The sequence below is a fragment of the Toxorhynchites rutilus genome, chromosome 2 (genome assembly GCF_029784135.1).
Source record: "Toxorhynchites rutilus septentrionalis strain SRP chromosome 2, ASM2978413v1, whole genome shotgun sequence".
Lineage (NCBI taxonomy): Eukaryota > Metazoa > Arthropoda > Insecta > Diptera > Culicidae > Toxorhynchites > Toxorhynchites rutilus.
In genome coordinates, this window is record NC_073745.1 from 155,472,390 (window position 1) to 155,494,150 (window position 21,761).

The window sequence follows — 21,761 nt, forward strand, 5'->3', positions numbered from 1 at the left end:
GGCACCTATCGGTATCGAATTATCATCGACACCACGATTTTCGCTAAATGCTCCTGTCAGTTCGGCCTGTAAAAAACTTTTCTGAACTCTAATCCATCAAATTTGGAGCCCTGAAAAGGGCCGTTGATTATATGCTAAGCTAATATAGCACGCTCTCCTCGGATACGATGGGCCAGCTGGATGTCCTTGGGCATGATGTGACGCGTTTTGCATGGATAGCACACACATTGGTATCTTCTAATAAGCCTCCTGCAGCGTCATAACCGCGGAACTTTGGAAGCGCAAGTCGGTTTTGAAGTCCTGAGCAATTCCACGAACCAAATGCTGCAAAGGTAGCTTGCGGATCAGCAATTCGGTCGACTTCTGATAGCGACGAATTTCATGCGAAGTTCCCGGTCGGTAGCGATGTGGCTTCTTCACGCTTCCTGCGGCTGATGCGCTTATCCGAGCTGCTTTCGTGGTGCCTTACCACCGAAAGATTAACGAGCTGTCTGCTTAGTCCCGATGAAACGAGTCCTCACGGTGCGAGAGTAGAGTAAGAATTGAACGAAATGGTAATGGTAATGGTAATGAATTAGAGAGACTTTAAACTCTGAGAGTTCATTCGTCTCTTGCCCTTGAGGGCGGGAAATTTAACTAAAGGAAAACTAAGAAAAACTATTGCAAAATTCGTTATTCTCGCTCGACTCAGTCCTAGTAACCGCTATGGATGTATGTCGCAACGCCGCACCCTACACGGCTCTGGGGCCAAAAACACAACCAAACAAATGGAGCAGGGAAAAAGCCCCTTTTAGTGTGCTTGACGAGCTCGCTTCTAAAAAGGGCGTAAAAAACCTGCTCATCTTTTGCTGAAATTAGAAGAGAAAACAAACGTAGTTTTATCAGTATAGGTAGATTTAGTAATTTGACATTAGATCTGATCGAATAAACCTGTATCCTTTAGGAAATCGATGGTCCTTTTTTCCTCGACGGCGTCGTCCGATAGTGCTGTCCTTATGGTGTCTGCAACCTGAAACTTTATTCTTGAAGCATTAAATTTAGGGTATGTGATTAATATGTGTTCCACCGTGAGTCTTACATGGCACGACTCACATAGTGTTGGTTCCAATCTACGCATGATAAATTTGTGTGTTAAAGATGTATGCCCGATACGTAAACGTGTCAGACATACTTGAGTAGATCGGAGAATACTATCCTTCCAGGGAAGGGTAGTATTCTTGATCCTTCTTAAGAAGAGGTCACGGGAAAAAAACCAACTGTTCTCCCAGCTCAATCTGAGGGATTGCATGACCCATTTGATGGTGTCATTTGCTGGGTGGGAGGTGGTCCATAGTTCGGAGAGCCTACCCTCCTTGGCGAGACGATCAGCCTGTTCATTACCCTGGATTCCGCAGTGCCCTGGGACCCAGCAGAAAGTGATGTCCTTCCCTGTAATTTTTTCCTCAATGCTTTGAATCCAAGGGTGTTTACTATCGTCGCTTTGTAGCGCCCGTAATGCACTATAGGAATCCGAGAAGATCACCACTTTACTGTTGTTATCACAGAGTGATGTCGCGACAAGGAGAGCGGCAATTTCCGCGGAGTATACCGAACATATGGAAGGCAGTTGGAATTTTAGCTCCGTGTTATTGGCAAAAACTCCAAACCCTGTTAGGTTTCCATCAAAAGACCCATCTGTGAAGATTTTGTGGTGGGTGTGATACTTGTTATGCAGGTGGTTATTAAAACAGGCCGTAACAATGCTGCTGGCTTCCCCAGCCCTGACAGCATTTTTGATTGACCAGTCGATCTTTGGCGGATGTGCATGCCATGGGCGTTGACCGACTCTGCTTAATGGGGCAATAGTCGGGAGGGTGACTTGGCTAATATTTTGCAGCCAAGTGTTGGCTCTGGAGTAAATGGATAGAAGATCCGGGTCTTTCTCGGACGTCCGGATGGCTTTAGTGGTTAGGATATTCGTGAGGAAGTGTTCGAAAGGAACTACGCCGGCCTCCACAAGCAGAGCGTTTATTGGGCTGGTCTGAAAGGCTCCTGATGCATATCTAATCACATTATGGTAGACAGGCTTTAAGTAATTCAAGTGATCCCAAGAGGCACGGCTGAAAAGTTCGATGCCGTAACGAATTTTAGAGAAAATAATGCTTTTGCCTATGTTGTAGATGGTTTTACGAGAACTCAAGCGGCATCGGCCACCTAGAGCATTCACCAGCCGCAGGCGGCACTTCATACTAGCTTTAGCATTTCTGAGGTGTTGTCCGAAAGATAGTTTACTGTCAACTAGCACTCCGAGAATTCGGACAGAGCTGACTCTCTTAATAGGCCTGCCATTGATTAGGCATGTTCTAAACCTTTTCCTATGACCTTTGCGTTTGCAGCAGTGCATTATATTAGACTTCTCTGCCGAAAACTTAAACCCGATGGAATTTGCCCAGTTACTAACCGCCGAGATTCCTTCCTGCAGTCTTCTGCGGGCCATTTCTGGGAAAGCATTTCTTGCCATCAGCAGTAGATCGTCTGCATAGGCCAGTACCTCGGTGTTTTTAGGGATAACCTCTAGAACCGACTGCATAGCTACGAGGAAAAGGGAAACTGATAGAACCGAACCTTGTGGTACTCCGTTTTCTAGGCAACGGTGATCCGAAAGTACTCCTCCGAAGTAAACTTGAAAACCTCGATTGGTGAGGAAACAGCGAAGAATGTTGAAGAGTGAGCCTTCAAAACCCCATCGGTGGAGTTGATCGATAATGTTATGACGCCATGTGGTATCGTAGGCTTTGGCTAGATCGAGTGAAGCGATTTCGCTATGTTGGCCCTTTTCGATAGTTTCTTGAAGGAAATGATCGAGTTGACTGAAGTAGGTGCCCGTACCTTTACCTCGGCGGAAGCCATGCTGTCTTGGGTCTAATAGTTGGCATTCTTCAAGGGCCGTCCTAAGTCTTCGATTGATCATTCTTTCGAAGACTTTCCCTAAGCAGTTGAGAAGGGTTATGGGACGGAAGTTGTTCGCGGTCCGTTTACTCTCCTTCACCTTTGGGATAGGTATTACCAAGCCCGTTTTCCATGTATCTGGGAAATAGCTGTTAGCCCAACATTCGTTGTATATCTGGAGGAGTAGAATTTTTGCATGAAGAGGTAGATGCTTGATCATCGGATATTCGATTCCGTCAGGGCCAGCTGATTTGCTTTTGGATATTTTTATTGCCCATAACAACTCGTCCAAAGAGAACTTATCGTTGTATTTGTGGACCTGTTCCGAAGCAGGAGGAAAAACTTTAAGTTCCGCCTTTGCCTTAATAGCCTTGAATTCGTTGGTGTAGTTGGAGGTGGCTGAAATAGTGGCAAAGTGTTCGGCTAGGTGGTCGGCTATGATGCCTGGATCTTCGGTGAAGGTGCCATTAATCACGAAGGAATAGCAATTTGAAGCTTTCTTGCCACTAAGTAAGTTGACCTTGTTCCAAAGTTCAGCTGTCGAAGTATTAGGGTTGATACAGTCGAGAAATTCCATCCAACTGTTTTGCTTGGCTTCGGTTATTACCTTCCTGGCTAGAGCTCTAGCCGTTTGGAAGTTGGTTAGGGCAATCATTTTGCAAGCGCTTCCATCAGGAAGGCGTCGTAGGATACGGAGGGATTTCCTTCTCCTTTTGATGGCCTGTGCAACTGCATCGTTCCACCATGGGACAGCCTTTCGGCCGGGTTTCCCACTGGTACGGTGGATATTTTGTTCAGCCGCCAAAAAGATGGCGTGGGTAAATTCTTCCACGGAGCAGCTTTCATGTTCGGAAAGTAAGCTGTTGATTGTGGATTCGAAGCCTTCCCAGTCGGCCGACTGGTATATCCACTTCCTGCGCAAACGAATGTTTGGGTTTCTTGACAGGGTTCGGATGTGGATGGGGAAATGATCACTACCTCTGAGGTCACTATCAACTGTCCAGCTCAACCTGGGGGCGAGGTCCCAGGAAGCAATCGTGATGTCAATGGCCGATGATGATCCGTGATGGATATCTATCCTGGTATGACGGTGATCGTTAAGTATGATGAGGTTTAGTTTTTGGACGATTCCCAAAATTGTTTTACCTCTTTTGTCACATTTGTTTCCTCCCCATGAAGAGTGGGAGGCGTTAAAGTCACCCATCAGGACGAATGGGTGCGGTAACTGTTTGATGGCATCCGTAAGTTGAGTTTCAATGTCATTACTGTGCAATGGGGGAATATAAATGGAAGCAAGGGTTACCTGTAGAGGTCCCTTCAGTTGTATAGCACATATTTGTAATGATGATGTTATGGGGATGACGGTATGAGGAAGGTCACTCAGGACAGCGAGACAGGCTCCAAAAAGCCCCGAGGATGGTCCTTCCTTAAAATACCAAGAAAATTTGCCGCTAAATGACCGCTCTAAGAGCGATACATTGATTTTTTTAGCTTCTTGAAAAGCCAGTGTTAGTGGGAGATGTTGTTCCTCAGCTAACATTAGCTTAATTTCATTCATGGAAGTGGATAGCCCACGCAAGTTCCATTGAATAGCAAGTTTTCGGTTGGGTGTTTGGTTACGGGACGAAGGGTTGCTGTTAATAGCTATAGGAGTGAATTTTAAAAAAGAGAAAAAGGTAAGTGGGCTGAGGTAAGTAAATAGGGGTTCGAAGATGGGAGAAGGGTATGAGATTAGGAATGGGTAGATTTGCTGGATATGTTCTTCAGTCTAGGATCATTTTTGGAAACGTTGGCAATTGATTTGTTGCCAGGTGGGGTGGGTTTGTTTGAATGGTTGGATTGGTTGGAGGTTTTAGTTTTGGATGCGGTGGTTGGTTGGAATGAAGTGGATGGTTGGGGGGAAGTGGATGGTTGGAGGGAAGTGGATGGTTTGGATTCGTTGGCTGGTTGGGTTGAGTTGAATTTTTGGTTTTTGGATTTCTTCCTATTGGATTCTTTTCCTCTAAAAATTTCCTCTTCTGATGATTTGAATTCATCTGAGGTTGACCTTTTGTTTGTATTTTTCCTCTTGTTGGAGGGGGTAGTTTCAATTTCCATAGAAATTTCTGGGTCGGATTCTGAATCTGACGAGGAGGTGCTGAGTTCCGATTCCTGTGGATTACTGGACGGGATTGGAACTGCTTTTTCTGAAGAAGTTTGCTTAGCCTGATTGCAGTTGCATTTGCATTGAGAACAGCCTGTATTTTGAATTTTGACTAGTCTCTCTTGCAGCTTACTTGCAAAGGAAGGACCATTTTTGTTTTCAAAAATGGATTTAGCTTCCTTATAAGACACACCTTGGTCAATTCGGACTCTGGTGATGTTATCCTCTGCGATCCACGCTGGGCACTTCCTACTGGTAGAGGCGTGATTTCCCTTGCAGTTCACACAAGAGGCAGGTGCATTGCAGATAAAATTTTTAATTTTGTCCTTATCGTTACTATTTGTGTTAAGTTCAGGGTGGGCTACACCGCAGTTACGACAAAGCTGGATTTTTTTGGCGCATTTTTTGGAAGTGTGGCCGAAAGCGAAGCATCCGAAGCATTGCATCGGGTTTGGATAAAAATTCCTGGTTGAAGCACGGAGGAATCCGAAGTTAATTGCTTCAGGGATAACTGTTCCGTTAATGGTAAGGATCATTGTTGAAGTAGGAACTCTTTCCTTCAAGACTGGGTCAAATCGTAGGATTTTTTTAACGCCGATCACATTTTGGTCGGCTAGTTCAGTTAGGAGGACGTCTTCGTTTAAGAACATTACGTCACGACAGGACACAACGCATTTGCGTTGGTTCAAGGTGGGATGGTATAAAATTTCGATGGGTGTTTCGTCGATCAGCGACTTTGTTCCCAGAAGCAATTGAACGAGTTTTTCATCTCGTAAATGTAGCGCATATTGCAGGCGATTTTTATCGTCGCGTTGAGGTTTCGCGTCTTTAAATTCCGTACCGATCACTCCTTGGATCGATTTGGAAACGGTGAAAGGATTCGATGGAAGAATGTTACCTTCAGTGGCTCTCAACAATAATATTTGCAAGTTGCCACCAAAAGGATCAGCCCATCTGGGCAAGGTACGAGAGGTGGTAACACCTCTGTAAATGTTGGTTGGCCTTCCGGCGCCGGAGCTGCTGGAAGCCATGATTGGGGCCTGGCTATATCGAAATACAGCCAGGCGCGGAAAAATATTCACGAACCAAAGTAGACTATACGACGTGCGACGGGGGACGAAAACGGCGGAGGACAGTAACGGCGGGGGACAATGCCGACGCAGTTACAAGAACAAACACCGAAATCACTTGGCGGAAAAACACTTGGAAAAAATCACTTTTTAAATGTCAGTTAAATTAAAATCAATTTGGGATATGTAGTAAAAAATTATTTTTTTTTTAACCTATACCCTTTGGGCGTCCTAACTCTCACTAACTCCTGGTATTAAGAAAGGTTTGGTCACTCACCGATCGTGTTGAAGAACCACTCCTAATCCACCACCAAATGGTAGTGGGGTAGCGGGGAAGGGACCGGATACCGCCGACGGCAGGGCAATCGCCGCAGCGGTTCGAAGCGACGAAGCGAAGAAAACCTCTCTCCACACCTCCTGAGCTGCTGATGATTGACGAGTAGAAATTGCGCCAAAATCGCGCGTCACTGGCAGGAAAAACGTTGCTGATGAGACGGGCGCAAACAGCGGGACACGCAAGGGGCAGTGAAAACTGCCGGTCAAAGTGGCCAATCCGACCGAACCAACTTCCTGAATGGCCGTTGGGGGCTTCTCGGCTGCTTCCTCCTTTCCTGATGTCCGGACAACTGTTGCTAAAAGAAACGCTATATTAAGGACCGAACACAGCTTTGAAAAAAGCTTTGCATCCGGTTGTAGGAGAAAACTTTTATTTCTATGCTTCTCTTTTAGAATGGCGCTAACAACATAACCGTTGCGGTCGAGTGTCAGAAGCACCATGTGTTGAACGAAAGCAAGGGAAGTGTCATTTTATAAAACATAAAAGAATCGAATGTAAACCCCACCCTCTTTATTGTATAAGCTTACTGTATACTCACGAATATAATAAGGGTGGGATTTAGATTCTATACTTTTATGGTTTATAAAATGACACTTCCTTTGCTTTCGTTCATTTCTTACTCTACTCTCGCACCGTGAGGACTCGAGCTCGTTAGTCTTTCGCAGACAGCTCGTTAGTCATTCAGTGGTAAGACACACGAAGTCAGCTCGGATAAGCGCACCAGTAGCAGGATAGGTGGAGAAGCCACATCGCTATCGACCGGGAACTTTGCGTGAAATTCATCGCTATCGGAAGTCGACCGAATTGCTGATCCGTAAGCTACCTTTGCAGCATTTGGTTCGTGGAATTGCTCAGGACTTCAAAACCGACTTGCGCTTCCAAAGTTCCGCGGTTATGACGCTGCAGGAGGCTTATTCGAAGATACCAATTTGTGTGCTATCCATGCAAAACGCGTCACATCATGCCCAAGGACATCCAGCTGGCCCATCGTATCCGAGGAGAGCGTGCTATATTAGCTTAGCATATAATCAACGGCCCTTTTCAGGGCTCCAAATTTGATGGATTAGAGTACAGAAAAGTTTTTTACAGGCCGAACTGAAAGGAGCATTTAGCGAAAATCGTGGTTTCGATAATAATTCGTTACCGATAGGTGCCATGGATATGGATTTCCTTATGAAGAATATGAAATACATGACATGATGTAGTGAATATATCCGAAGAAATCACTTTGGTGAAACTGCATTATAAAATTATTTGTGTACGAATGCCGCAATCGATAGTCGACTCTAATTTGCGCTGGGTAATTTCCTCGGAGGACTCGATTCATCCTTTGAGCATTAATAATCTCTTTCTGGCAAAACGATGTGGTATGAATCACATTATTTGAATGATAGAATGAAGAAGTTTCTGCCAATTTCCTTCAACCTCCAAACGTATCTTTCTCCCGTTTGTCGTTTTCGCGTTCGCTAATCCTCTCTCACAACACCCATTTCTAGTTTGAGAAATTGTTGAGTAAACATTGTTTGCTAGTGCGCGTAGAGCGGGAATTCCTAAAGATTCATTGCACCTCTAATAAATTGCCGAAAGACGTGGTCTTACGTTGATCGCACTTGATTGAAAAAATCCAAAACGAAATGTATTTGGTCGAAGCATTATATGAGTAGAAAGCAAATAATCGCTCGAAAATGACTTGATTTTCGCGATGTGAAACATTTTCCGTTTTTCATGTTATGCATCCAATATTGGATACGAAAATTTCCACTGATGGGGAAAAAAATATTCAGAAGCTTTCCTGTTAATTGCGATTGATTGAAAAATAACAAAACCAAATGTATTTGGTTGCAGTGTTATATGGATAGAAAACATTAAAATAAACTCTTTCGCATGAATGTATTTTTCAATTCCCAGGGGAACTGGCAGATTATTTTTCAGCAACGATGATAGCAACGAGAATTCCACGCGTGTATGTGTGTGTGTGTATGTGTGGCGGCTGCTCCGATGTTTCAAGCGGAACCGTGGCATCACTCTCCTCCTGATGGATTCCCTTTTGGCCTTAGGTGCACAAACAGGCTCTTGGTGACACCGTTCATCAGCGCATTCATGATAAACGAAATTAGCTTCACAACAACAGCGACAACATGCTCCAATCGCTGTTCAATCATAACTGAGTGGGTTAACGAGCGCCGCTCGCTTATATACCGATTTTTGATTTCAATAGCCTGTTTTGAAAGCAATTTTAAGACTATTGAAACAAGTTTTTGGATGAAAAAGTAACAAGTATATGACGCGTAGACATTTTATCTTTCAAATGAAGTGTTTATCATACCATTTCGTTCAGTTGTTTAAGAGCTATTAACGCTCAAAATCTCGGTCTCCAGCGTAACGCTTTCGTTCTCGAAACTTTGGTTTTACACCCCGGTATAGAAATGAAAGACGTAGTCCTACGTCAAAAAATGGATAACCATGTAACTCATCATGTATTACCTTTATTTAATTTTCATCAATATTAAATTGTGGGAAGAGGTATAGTGCTGATATCAAGTAGTGTTTCGGCTGCAGGATAAGATGACTCAAAAAAAAAACTGATAGTTTTGAACAAGGTTGTGTGGAGATGTCGATGACTGTGGTCTAGGTGTAATTTTTTTTCCAACGTAGGGCTAATCAATAAGCTACTCGTAGTCGAATAGTTGATTATCTGGATGTTTACTGTGTAAGCGATCATTGGCTGCTGGCCTCGATTGATAGACTCAAAACTGTGGTTTTGAACACATTTTGCGCTGAGATGCCAAGTCTGTTGATCTCAAAGCACTGAACGATAAATCACCTGTAGGAAAATGTTATATATCGGAAGGATGGTAAATCATAAAACTGAGTTGTGATCTTTGGCTGCTGGCCTTGATTAAATTATTAAAGACTGTTAGTCTTGAATACTATTGCGTAAATATGACGATGACTGCTGGTCTCGATTATTGGCTGCTGGCCTGGATGGAATGTTTCTAGACTGTTTATCTGGAATGCGGTTGCGGAAAGATAACGATGACTGCTGGTCTCGATGTACTGGCTGCTGGCCTGGATCATTGTTTTTTTTTTGGTTGGATTTATCTAAGCCTTTGGGCTTGAATACGATTATGTCATGAGAGTGATGACTGCTGGTGTCAATAATGGTTAGCAAGTGTTTCTGGTAATTTCTAATCGATATGGTTCGGTATGTAAAACGCAACAATAGTGGAACATTAGGAATATTATGTGTTGGAAGATATCAGTGGTTGCTGACTTTTTTGGTATTTTCTAAAATTGTATTTAAAGTATAATTTTGGCAAGAAAATTTTCGATCGCAGATTTTTTGAAATGCTGTTTTTTTTCCACATACTCTAAAGTTTCGATATAGCTGAGAAAGATATGGACGTGATCTATCAATTCGTTTTTTAAATTTGTTTCATTAGATTGATGGAGTTGTTTCGAGCGGTTAAGCCGTTCGATTTAAACGTCGAAGAGATACGTCTCGCGTCAGAGTGGACAAGATGGAAAAGGCAGCTCGAATGCTACTTTAGAGCAAGTGACATAAACGAGCAATCTGAGATGTGTGCAAAGCTACTGTATCTTGGAGGCCCAGACCTTCAGGATCTTTATGAAAACTTACCGGATGCTAAACGAGTATCATTTGTTTTGAGTAGCCCTCCTTATTACGACGCGGCTATTGCTGCTTTTGATGCACATTTTGAACCTAAACGGCTAGTAACATATGAACGGTATCTCTTCAGACAGATGACACAGAAAGCGTCAGAAAGGATATCAGATTTTGCTTTGAGATTGCGTGTACAAGCAAAACGATGCAATTTCAACCCGGATAATTTCGAAGAAATGATCATTGATCAAATCACGGAGAAATGTTATTCGGATGCTTTACGGATGGAGATCCTCAAACGGGATACAAGATCTTTGAGTGACATAATCTCCATAGGAACAACGATGGCTGATTCGAAGGAAAAATCAATGGAAATGGCTAAGAATATTCCGAGTAACAGAGGGGAAACAGCCGTAAATGCAATCAAGGGTTACAAACCTAAACAGAAATTTTTGGGTCGCGCTCCAGCCATGAATCGCGGAGTTATTATGACATGCTATGCGTGCGGGCGGGCTGGCCATTTGAAATCAAGTAAATGGTGTCCAGCAAAGGATGTCAAGTGTAATAAGTGCCATGCTATGGGACATTTTGCCAGATGCTGTTTTAGATTCAATGGAGACAAGAGCGTGGGATTTTCAGAAAACCGTAAAAGACCATTACCAGATAGATTCGAACCATCAGAGAGGCCTGTAAAGCGTATAAAGGTAATAAGTGGAGATTCTGATGAATGCCAAGACAACGGAAACATTTTTTTTCGCAATGTGTCGGAACATATTCCATTTCCTGATCGGAAAAGTCGAGGTTCCCATGACAATTGATTCTGGGGCAGATGCGAATATTATGTCCACAACGGTTTGGAAACAGATGAGAGACGCGAATATTCAAATACATAATTTTTCAGAGGAAGGAGACAGAGTATTGAGAGCCTATGCTAGCAAGCAGGCTTTGAAAATCCTCGGGATGTTCTCCGCTGAGATTCAAGCTGGTCAGAATAAAGCGATTGCCAAATTCTACATAGTAGATGGAGATAGTCAGTGTTTGCTTGGCGAGAAGACGGCTTCAGAATTACGAGCACTAAAAATTGGTTTTGATGAAGTAGCATCGATCGAAGCAACAAGAAAGTTTCCAAAAATGAAAGGTGTTTTGTTGGAAATTCCTATAGATATTACCGTTCAGCCTGTTCAGCAACCTTACCGGCGTCCACCAATCGCTCTTGAAAATTTAATCGAGGAAAAGCTGAAGTTTCTACTTGCTCAAGACGTAATAGAAAAAGTTTCGCATCCATCTCCATGGGTATCGCCATTGGTACCGATCCTAAAAGACTCTGGAGAAATACGACTCTGCGTAGATATGCGTAGAGCGAATCGCGCTATTTTGCGAGAGAAGCATCCGTTGCCTGTAATTGATGAGCTACTGAGCAGCATTCGTGGAGCAGTTCTTTTCTCCAAACTCGATATAAAAGAAGCGTATCATCAGATTGAGATTTCAGAGAAATCACGCGAGATAACAACTTTTATTACAAAATTTGGATTGTTCAGGTAATGTGATTCCAAGATGTTTTTTTTTTCTTTCAACTGATAAATAAATGAACAAAAAAATAAACTAACAATTTTGTTTATTATTTTCATAGATATAAAAGGCTGATGTTTGGTGTCAGTTCTGCTCCAGAGCTATTCCAGAAAGTGATGGAGACTGTAGTGGCTGGACTGGACGGGATTGTAGTGTATCTCGATGATATAGTAGTTTCAGGAAGATCAAAAGCGGAACATGATAGATGTCTTCAAGCATTACTGGACAGATTTAAGAGCTTTGATATATTACTGAACTTAGAGAAGTGTAGATTCAGTGTCAAGAAACTAGAATTCCTGGGGCATGAACTTTCAATCAATGGTATTAGACCAACTGATAGTAGAATTCAAGCTGTCCAACAATTCCGTTCTCCTATGAGTGTTGCTGAGCTACGTAGTTTTTTGGGACTAATAACTTATGTTGGAATGTTTTTACCAAACCTTGCTAGCAAAACGGATACACTGAGAAATCTTTTGCGCGAGGGTGTTTCGTTCATTTGGAAAGAGGAACATCAAACCGCTTTTGAAGCTATCAAGTCTGAAATAGCAAATGTAGGTTTCCTTGGATACTTCGATCCAAAGGATACGAGCATCCTGGTTACAGACGCAAGCCCTACCGGACTTGGAGCGGTTTTACTACAAGAAAACCAAAAGCGCGAGAAAAGAATCATTGCATTTGCTAGTAAGTCTCTGACCGACTTAGAAAAAAATATATTTTCAAACGGAAAGGGAAGCTCTGGCTCTGGTTTGGGCCATCGAAAAATTTCGTCTTTATCTGCTAGGAACAAATTTCAAATTAATAACGGATTGCAAGCCTTTGGATTTTCTCTTCAGCCATCGTTCTAAACCATGCCCTCGGATTGAAAGATGGGTTTTACGTGTCCAAGCTTATCGGTTCCAGGTGATTTACCAGCCAGGAGCTACCAATATAGCGGATGTGCTTTCAAGTTTATCGATTTCAACACCGGAACCATTCGATGAGGATAGCGAAGTGTTTATAAGAAGTTTAGTAGCAGCAGTCATTCCAAAGGCGGTTACCGTGTGCGAGGTGGAGGAAGAAACAGCGAAGGACGATATTCTAAAAAATCTATCGATAGCTTTGGAACAAGGGTATTGGTTGGAATGTGTGAAACCGTTTAAAGCATTTGAATCGGAATTATATCGGGCAGGAAATTTGATTATGCGCGGAGATCGATTGGTTATTCCTTCGGTGCTTCAAAGTAAAATACTTGAACTTGCTCATGAGTCTCATCCCGGGATCGTCTCAATGAAGAAGAGGTTACGACAAAAGGTGTGGTGGCCAGGAATCGACAAGCAAGCAGAAAGAATTGTAAAACATTGCAAATCATGCACGATCGTGTCAGCGTTGGAGGCTCCAGAGCCAATCAGATCTACAAAGATGCCTGAGAAACCGTGGGTGGACTTAGCGGCCGATTTCGTTGGACCTTTACCATCAGGACACAATTTGTTGGTGATCGTTGATTATTTCAGCCGGTTTATTGAAGTTATTGTATTGAAGCAAATTACAGCGACGTTGACCGTAAGAGCTTTCCATGAGACGTTTTGTCGTTTTGGTATGCCAGAAACATTGAAAACAGATAACGGACCGCAGTTTATCAGTGAGGAATTTCGGAGTTTTTGCGAACAATTTGGGATAGAAGTGAGAAAATCTACACCGTATTGGCCACAGCCAAATGGAGAAGTAGAAAGGATGAATGGTATGATAAAAAAACATCTCAAGATTAGTCAAGCCGAAGATACGGATTGGAAATGGGATCTGCGTATGTGCGTGTTGATGTACAATTCAACGCCACATAGTACCACGGGGGTGGCTCCATCCGTCCTTATGTTTGGACGAATCATGAAGAACAAACTCCCAGCTTTCCAGGGTAACAATAATATGGTTTCGGAAGAAGTGAGGGATAGGGACAAGGAACAAAAGCTTAAAAGTACTGGGAACTCTGATCGACGTCGCCGAGCTAAATCACGCCAGCTCAAGCCTGGGGATACAGTTGTGGTAAAACGAATGGTTAGGGATAGTAAGCTTGCATCGAATTATAGTCCAGAAGAATTCATAGTGATAGAGCAGAAAGGTTCAGATGTCAAGTTATTATCTAAAGAATCAGATCGAATTATCCATCGGAATCTGGCCCATATAAAATTGTTAGTGTTTAACGAAACTGATGATAGGAATGAAGATTTTTCAAACGAAACTGTTCTAGAAGATAGACCTAATGCACCAGAGGAAGAAAATTTACGAGAAGAACTAAGACCGAATCTTGAAATCAGAAGATCAGCCCGTTTGAAGAATTCTATTGCGAACCGTGAACAACGTGATTGATTTCGGAGAAGAGGAGGAGTTGTAGTGTATAAATGGGTTCAACTTCAGAGATTAATGAGATAGCAACCCTTGTCTTTAATAAAGATTGTTTATTCTGAGTTGTACAGTGAAAGCGACGACATCGTATTTCATTTCCTGTAGTGAAGACATCACAGATGTTACCAATAGCCCATTATTACTTATCGATACTTTTCAAAAGTCTTCAAAACTCCTCTGAAACAATTATCCTTCCATATTCAGAAAAAACCTAAAAAGTTTGTTTCTGATTACAGGTTGTTACAATGATTATCAGAATGAGACATTTTTTAATTTTTTCACATTTTTACATTTTTATGATTTCGAGAAAAATGAACTTGAAGTTCAATGCTCTGCAATTTTCAAACCATTTAATATTTTCGTTCAATATTGTTTTCAGAAATGTTAGCTACTCTCTGGCAATACTTTGACAAATGATAATTGTAAAAAAGCATCTAGTATCACGCCAAAAAAAGGCAATTATTTGATTCTCTAAACGTACATAGTCCACTCTGACTGAATCAAATGAAGCATTTTTTAGATTTGGTTCATTATGACTGAACAATTTCGAAATATTTCTCAATCAAATAACATTTGTGAGTCAAAGTGTGCCATTGTGTTATGAAAATCAGAGTGAGAAGGACTGCGTAAACAATTGGTTGGGTTCAGCATAACAGTCTCTGCCATTTGCTACAAGCATGAGTATGATTGCACGGCACGGCTTAACTCCGCATGCGAATGACGGATCTCGGTATCGGCATGTCCTTATAAGAACCTGAAATTATCTTGATAATAGCATGTCCGTATAAGAACCTGAAATTATTGAGAACCAGAGCAGTGGGTCCAAAGCCCCTAAAAGGAGGATGGTTGTAATAGCTGTTATCCATTGTTATTATGGAATGAAAGAAATGTATAAACCCCTGATCCAAGGTGTGACGCGACCCGTGCTGAGGGATGAATGGTTGGGGGGGTTTCAATCAAATACCCTGCCTCTAACGGAGCCTGTGGAGCACCAGGGCACCCTCCACAGTATCGTCTGCCCCCTCTGCATTAAGCGGGTCACTGATGCTGTTGACCTTCTTTACCGCGCAACTCGTGGGAATTTCATGAATAATTCAACAAAAAAAAAACAAAAATCTTCCGGGTTCCGGCAGCCTCTTTCTGTCGGAAAAAATCGTCATAGAGGTCTACTCTATGAAGTACTGAGCGACGCACCTGCGGATGTTCAGTCCTGCTCCTCTTCCATCCTGAAAGTGACGAAAGTAACGTCACTACAAAAACTGAACCTAAAATGCTAGATTCAACTGAGGTACACTCTTCGTGGAAGAAAAACCTCACCAAGGGTCAGAGAAGGAGGCTGAAGAACTTGGTCGCAGCTAGGATCCCTGCCCCGAGGATCGGAACTACCTAGTAGTGACGAAAAACCGATTCTTAAAAAATCTAAACAAAATCTCTGCCCCCGTAAAAGAACGGGGTTGAATGAGCAAAAAAAAAGATGCCCAAAACACTCTTCAAAACAAAGACTCCGCAATTACTTCTGTCGAAACTGGAATCTCCTTCAAGGAAGCTTTGGAACAGATCAAAGTTGGAATACTCCCGGAGGACTATCCCAACACCGATCTTACTACGGCTCAGTTAGATTCCATCCAGAATGCTTTACTCACTGCAAAAGAGCAACAAAGAAACGAGCCGGTTATTTAAGCCCAAATTTTTCAATTGCTCGTATAAGTCAGATTATCTAATCTGTTGCGCAAGCAACTGAATAGAAAGCAAATTTTCCGATTTTATAACACCTTTTATTTTCAGAATGTTATTAAATTCCTGTTAAAGGAAATAGAGTACAATTCGTATTTAAGTTTAATATTGTAGTGCATGTATTCTTAATGTAATATAATCATGTAAATATTGTAACGATATATGTTTTTATATGTGGTACAAATCATGTTTGTGTTGCAAATTTATGTATACTTACGTTTAGTGTTTGCTTTTAATCTGTAGTAATTCTATCCGTAGTTGCACAAATAATTTGTAATTTTAGCGTGGCAATCGTAATCTGTGATGGGACGTTGCTTAGGGTTAGGTGTTGTAAGTGTTCTCAATCTTCTATGTTTACCTGTATTCTGTTTCGTTTGTGACGGAATCAAAAAGGGCTAATCTCTTGGCACTGGCCAATAGAGTATTTTTACTACTTTTAAATATATAACTTTGTAATTTATACGTAACTTTGTGATTGTATTGTTCACGTTAACTTTCGCTCACTTTTCATCTATTCTGCTTTACCTTATGTGCGGGTGACAGTTCGTCAACCAGGGCTGGGTTCGGGTGGTTTGGCGAATCAAGGTGAAGTCTTGGCAGGTTCGTCACTCACTGAAGGGGTGTGACACTCTCCCCGGTACGCCGCTTTCTCATAGATGGCTTACCAATACTGGAACCGACGTCTAAAATGGCAACCTTGATCGCTGGTCTCTCCAATAGTCCATGCTCCGTTTGCACTGTTACCTGTCGCACCTGATTATCGCTGGAACGAACGACCTTCACGATGCGGCCCCTCGGCCAACAGTTCCTTGGGAGGTTGTTGTCTACAATCAAGGCTAACTCGCCTACTTCGATGGGCTTTACTGGCTGGTACCATTTCGTCCTCCTGGTTAAGGTGGGCAGGTATTCGGTTACCCATTTCTTCCAGAATTCGTCAGCGTACTGCTGAGACATCTTCCACGACTGTTTCAGCACAGCGGGTTTATCGTCGAAGGCGATCGGGGGCTTACTTCCGTTTGAACATCCTAGAAGGAAGTGGTTAGGCGTTAAGGGAAAATCTGTATCGTTATCTAGCGGTACGTGAGTGAGCGGTCTCGAATTGATAATCATCTCGATCTCTATGAGCATTGATCGGAGAATCTCGTCGGTCGGTAGCCGCGGGGGTTTAAACGCGTATAGAATCTTCTTGACTGTTTGCACTAATCGCTCCCAACAGCCACCGAAATGAGGAGCAGCCGGGGGGTTAAAGGTCCATTTGGTGTTCGGTCCGACAAATGTGGTCATGAGCTTCTTATCGTCAACCGTTTTCAAGGCTTCTCGTAGCTCTCGTGCAGCTCCAACGAAATTAGTGCCTCTATCGCTGATGATCTCTAGTGGGGATCCCCTTCTTGCGATGAAGTTTCGCAAAGCGAGAATACAGGAGTCGGTCGTAAGCGAGTGTGCGAGCTCAATGTGTACGCCTCTCGTCGTCAGGCAAGTGAGCAAGACTTCCCAACGTTTTTCGACTCGTCTGCCGACTACGACCAACATCGGGCCGAAGTAGTCTATTCCGGTGTACGTGAACGGTCGTTGGAATGCTGCTAGGCGCGCGGGGGGTAGGTTTCCCATGGCAGGAGGCTGCGGGTTTGCTCGATGGATCTTGCAGTGTTGGCAATTCTTGCGGACACGGTCGTACTCTGATCGAAGCCGGGGAATACAATACTTTAGTCTCAATTCATTAATTGCTGTCTGATGGTTCTGGTTACGGTACTTGTTGTGATAGTCAGCAATCAACAAATCAGTTACATAGTGTCGTCTCGGTAGCAGGATCGGATGCTTCACAGACTCATCCACCCACTCACATGATTCGATTCGTCCCTGCATCCGTAATACGCCATGTGGGTCGATGGTCGGACTCAGCTTGTATAACGGGCTGGTCTTTGGAATAGTGCGTTCCCAGGGCTGCTTGTTCTGGCTCAAGTCGCTCAGCAGTTGAACATCTTCCGGATATGCTTGTCGTTGAACTTGGCGGTAGATGGTTTGTTCAGCCCAATTCAGTTCATCCTGGGAAAGTGGCCCTAGCTCGATGGGTAACCGGTGAGTTCGATTCTGTAGGTTCTTGATGAATCGGCGAACGAAGGCGACAGCTCTTAACAATCGTTTCCATTTGGAGAATTGTTCGAAGGATACTAGTGGTTCCGTAATCGTGTGATGAAGAACGCTTGGACGAATCTCTTCTGCAGTTGTTCCCGGATCTCTGACCTCACCTGGCCACTCGGTTTCTGGTTTCCGCAGAAAATCTGGTCCGCAGAACCAGCGACTTGAGGGTTGCAGATCTGGTAGTCTCTGCCATTTCGTCCCCTCGTCGGCTACGTTCGTTCTGGTAGGCACCCATCTCCACTCTTCTCCAACTGTCGTTTCTAGGAGTTCGCTCACTCTAAACGCTACAAATTGGCTATAGCGCCGGTGGTCGGACCGTATCCAACATAGCACGTCGCGGGAGTCCGTCCAAAAAACACGACGTGAGATCTTTATCCGGTGTGAGCTTGCAATACTGTCTGCTAGACGTGCTCCTACTACAGCAGCTTGTAGCTCCAATCGTGGGATCGAGAGAAATCTTAGGGGAGCTACTCTTGTCTTCGATCCGACCATGGCACATTCAGTCACTCCATTCTCTTTAAATCGGAAATAGGCAACGGCCGCGATTCCGTTCTCGCTTGCATCGCAAAAGACGTGCAGCTGAACTACGTTCGTGGACCTAGCAGATGTACTAAGTCGGTAACACCGAGGAACACTAACCCTGCATACGTCAGGAAGCACAGTAATCCAGATTGTCCACTTCTCGGCCAGCTTTCCAGTGATTTCATCGTCCCAGGCACACCCAGAACGCCAAATTTCCTGCATAAGGATTTTGAGATACATGAGGAAATTGCCCATGAGACCCATCGGATCAAATATCGCCATCAATGTCCTTAAAACTTCGCGCTTCGTAGGCATTCTGTCCCCAGACAATAGCTCCTCATCATGTTTCGGTGATAATCTGAACGTAAACGTATCGTTGGTGGTGTCCCACCACATTCCAAGGACCTTCGACGTCGTTGTCTCCGAACATGTGCTCATGTCCTTCTCGGTAGTGGTGCCTTCCTGCAACGACGCTGTGGCTCTGCTGGAATTCGATTGCCAGTTTCGGATCTCGAAGCCCGCTTGTGAGTGCACAAACTGCACGTCCTTGATAAGCTGTACAGCCTCCGCTTCAGTTTCCACACTGGATAGCATGTCGTCGACGTAGTGCTCATACTTGATACACTCGACCGCACGAGGGAACTGCTCAGTGAATCTATCCGCGTTCAGGTTCTTCACATAGTGCGCGCAGCTTGGAGAACATGCCGCGCCAAATGTCATGACAGCTACTACGTAAACCTCCGGATCTTCGTTGGGGTTTCCTCCGTTCCACAGGATCATTTGACTGCGTTGATCTTGCTCTCTCATTAGCACTTGAAAAAACATTTCACGTATGTCTCCAACTACAGCAATCCTAAATTCACGAAACTTAAACAACACCGTAAGTAATGATACCAGTTGATCCGGTCCCGTTAGAAGGAATGAGTTTAAGGATACTCCGTTGACCTTCGCCGCCGCATCGAACACGATCCGAATCTTCCCTGGCTTGTTCGGATTGATGACCGGGAAAATCGGCAGGTACCAGACCTTCGGTTGACTTTCCGTCTTCTCAATCACTGAGAGCCGTACTCCGTACTCCGTACTCGTACTCCGTAGTTTTTACACGCATTACTTCTGCTAGCTCAGGATCCTTATTCATTCTTTTCTCTAAGCACGCTAGACGCTTTCTCGCCATCGCTCGGCTGTCGGGCAATTTCACTTGGTCGTATCGCCACAACAACCCAGTCTCGTAACGGTCTCCCTTCAGGCGTGTTTCGGCAGATAGAATTTTCAAAGCCCGCTCTTCGTCTTTCGAAACTGGATGTTTGGACGATCCAGATACTCCCATTGACTCAATCGAGAAAAACTCCTTCAACGCTCCGTCCAAGTCCTTATCTAACTCCGTACTGCATGGACAGATGTGGAAACTGTGATAGCCGTTATATTCTGAATTTGCAGCTCCAGGTATCATCGAACACGGCCCGTACACGAGCCAACCGAGACAGGTTTTTGACGCAACAGGTTCGTTCTCGTTGCCCTCGGTACTTCTCAGAGCGTAACCAAGGTGGCAATTGTCCATCCCAATCAAGATCTTAGGAGACACGCTATCATATGGTTCCAACGGTAGTCCATGCAGGTAGCTGTATTTGGCTATCAATTGCCTCACTGAAACCGACTGCTTCGGCAGGGAGAGATTGCGTACCGTGTGAACCTTAGGGAGTACGTAAACTTTACTCGCATCGCTCGTACCAGAAATTTTCAGTGACAGCTTGACCGAATCGTTTTCTTCCCTTTGCTGACCTCCCGTCCAATTAAGACATAATGGATGTGATGTTCCTTCTAGATCCAGTTCTTTTTCCAGACTGTACTCCATGAAGGTTGCCGAAGACCCATCATCGAGAAAGGCAAATGTTTTCACTGCCTTTCCATTACCGAAAACTGTCACAGGTACGTACCGAAAGAGAACTTTGCTAGCCGCGTTCGAGTGAGTGTTGCAACTCTGCGCTGACGGGTTTCCATGTGTCGAAGTAGTTGGCTTGATAGCAGATTTGTTGTACCGTTTGTCATCATGCAACAATTTGCTGTGCATGAATAAACACCCATTCTTGCCACATGGTGCTTTAACTAGGCAGGCGCCGAAGTGTTTCCGCAGACATTTTCTGCACAGCTTCTGCTCCTTGATCACGGTCCAACGACCTCCGATATCCATGTTTAAAAACTTACGGCATGTCTCCAGCCCGCTGCACTCCTCAAGACATACGAGACAACCCTTCGGAATGCCCACTGAACGAGAGTTCGTTGCGATTTCTCCGCTGATACCTCCATCTGAATGGACGTTTAAGTAGTCTTCCTTTCGACCACGTCTCTCCGATTTCGTGCCACCAATGGATGGGATTGTTATGACACTAGCTGCCTCCACCAGCTTCCCAAGCCATTCTCTGAGTTCCGAGAGATTAACTCTGTTCAGTGTCTGGCGGTGATACGCTCTGTTCAGCCTTATTTTATTTTCAGAATGTTATTAAATTCCTGTTAAAGGAAATAGAGTACAATTCGTATTTAAGTTTAATATTGTAGTGCATGTATTCTTAATGTAATATAATCATGTAAATATTGTAACGATATATGTCTTTATATGTGGTACAAATCATGTTTGGGTTGCAAATTTATGTGTACTTACGTTTAGTGTTTGCTTTTAATCTGTAGTAATTCTATCCGTAGTTGCACAAATAATTTGTAATTTTAGCGTGGCAATTGTAATCTGTGATGGGACGTTGCTTAGGGTTAGGTGTTGTAAGTGTTCTCAATCTTCTATGTTTACCTGTATTCTGTTTCGTATGTGACGGAATCAAAAAGGGCTAATCTCTTGGCACTGGCCAATAGAGTATTTTTACTACTTTTAAATATATAACTTTGTAATTTATACGTAACTTTGTGATTGTATTGTTCACGTTAACTTTCGCTCACTTTTCATCTATTCTGCTTTACCTTTTGTGCGGGTGACAGTTCGTCAACCAGGGCTGGGTTCGGGTGGTTTGGCGAATCAAGGTGAAGTCTTGGCAGGTTCGTCACTCACTGAAGGGGTGTGACATAATCCTTTCGTGCAAAGACCATCAAACTTCGGAATGGTTGAAGAAAGTGGTTCCCGGGATAATCCTAGACGACAACATCAAACTGGTTATTCTAGACGCTAGAAATATTCCGCGTCCAGAAATTCTCCATGCCTTCTTCCCACAAAGCGCAACATTCAGCGACGAGAGACTCAAAAGCCTCATTGAGAGTCAACATGAAAATCTCTCCACCGATAAATGGCGAATACTAAAGAGATCCAATCCCAACGAA

General features: G+C 43.6%; 1 protein-coding gene across 1 annotated transcript; it reads right to left on the reverse strand.

Annotated features, from left to right (window-relative positions):
• Window positions 1-16,391: 16,391 nt before the first annotated feature.
• LOC129766257 (uncharacterized) lies at window positions 16,392-19,250 on the reverse strand. The gene has a single exon (XM_055766773.1). The coding sequence runs from the start codon at window positions 19,248-19,250 to the stop codon at window positions 16,392-16,394; it is 2,859 nt and encodes a 952-aa protein (XP_055622748.1).
• Window positions 19,251-21,761: the final 2,511 nt, after the last annotated feature.

Coding starts and splice junctions, on each gene's coding strand:
- LOC129766257 (XM_055766773.1), bottom strand. CDS start 19,250: ATGAGAGAGCAAGATCAACGCAGTCAAATGATCCTGTGGAACGGAGGA.